We start from the raw sequence: 1,412 nt of genomic DNA on the forward strand, positions 1-1,412 counted from the left end.
ATCAGTCTTTTATTCACGTGATATTAACCAAAAGTACATTCGTTTTTTTTTAACATGAAACCTTATTTGTGTAAACATTAGTCAATTATAACGACAGAAGATCTTGATGTTGTGATGGCGTACACAGCATGTCAAGACCTCCTGACTCTTAACTTCCTTCCTTTTAACGCCAAACTCCGCATTCCTACTCTCTACCATCTTTCTCTTAACTTTTGCCTAGTAATTCATTCCTCAAGAACTAGAATATATATATATATATATATATATATATATATATATATATATATATATATATATATATATATATATATATATATATATATATATATATATATATATATATATATATATATTTATTTTTTTTTTTTTTTTATTTAATACGTTGGGTTTCCCTTTTTTTTCTATCTTATTAATTTCTTTACTTTGTTACCTTTGTTTTTTTTTTTCAGAAACAGGAGTGCATGTGATTGACTGTGGAAGAAAGGAAGAACACTGCATTCAGTCGCCGATATTTAACTACATGAAGATAAATTGAAGTGCAGGGACAGTCTTTCTTTTTCTTGAATTGCAATCACAATAATTTATCAAGATATTTAGTAAACACCATACTTGCGTTCAATCATAAATATAAGAAGTGTAATCACTGGCCTTACATGTATATCCATGCTTTATGATTGCAAAATTGTAACTGTGGAAAATAAACCAAGGGAGCAGAATGCCATCGTGTTTAATTAATGCTCAGGTCAACTTATCATACTTTGCAGATAATTACCTTACCTTACCGAAGTGCTTGTCATGTGACGTCAGCGATCACGGAACGCCAATCCTCTCTTCTTTCTACCATCCTAACCAGATCCTCGATGTTCCATCCCATGTTAATACTTTCCAGCAAGGTCTCTATATATTTCTTTCTTTGCCTTCCTCTTGCTCTTCTCCCATCAATCCTCCCCAGCAAACAATCTCTTTCCAATCCTCCAGCTCTCAGGATGTGTCCCAAAAACTGCAACTGCCTCCTCCTAATATTTCTTATCAAGCATCTCTGCACTCCTGCACGTCTTAGCACTTCCTCATTTGTCACTCTTGCTGTCCATGGAATCCTTTTGCAATCTTCTCAGGAACCACATCTCAGCAGCCTCCAACTTCTTTTCCATTTTCTTTTTAACAGTCCATGTTTCACAACCATATAATAAAACTGACCACACGTAGCATTTCAATAGTCTGATTTTCAATTTCATATTCATATTCAAATTTGTTATCAAAGTTCTTATATTTATAAAAGCAGTTTTTGCCAACCCGATTCTCTTCTTTATTTCCTTTTCACAATCTGCCTCCTCTGACACAATACTCCCCAGATATTTAAATTCTCGAACCTGTTTAATCTGCCTTCCACCAATATAAAAAAAAAATTATAT

At 33.0% G+C, this 1,412-nt stretch overlaps 1 protein-coding gene across 2 annotated transcripts in view; it reads left to right on the forward strand.

Moving 5' to 3' along the window:
• Positions 1-716, forward strand: part of LOC135096430 (three-finger toxin 3FTx-Oxy6-like) — a 37,691-nt gene extending 36,975 nt beyond the window's left edge. For both annotated transcript variants that reach the window (XM_063997930.1, XM_063997931.1), the window contains exon 5: positions 450-716. In XM_063997930.1, the coding sequence (XP_063854000.1) occupies positions 450-451 (2 nt within the window). In that variant the 3' untranslated portion in view covers positions 452-716. The remainder of the gene's footprint in view (positions 1-449) is intronic.
• The last annotated feature ends 696 nt before the right edge of the window (positions 717-1,412 follow it).

Source organism: Scylla paramamosain, unplaced genomic scaffold (genome assembly GCF_035594125.1).
Source record: "Scylla paramamosain isolate STU-SP2022 unplaced genomic scaffold, ASM3559412v1 Contig4, whole genome shotgun sequence".
Classification (NCBI taxonomy): domain Eukaryota; kingdom Metazoa; phylum Arthropoda; class Malacostraca; order Decapoda; family Portunidae; genus Scylla; species Scylla paramamosain.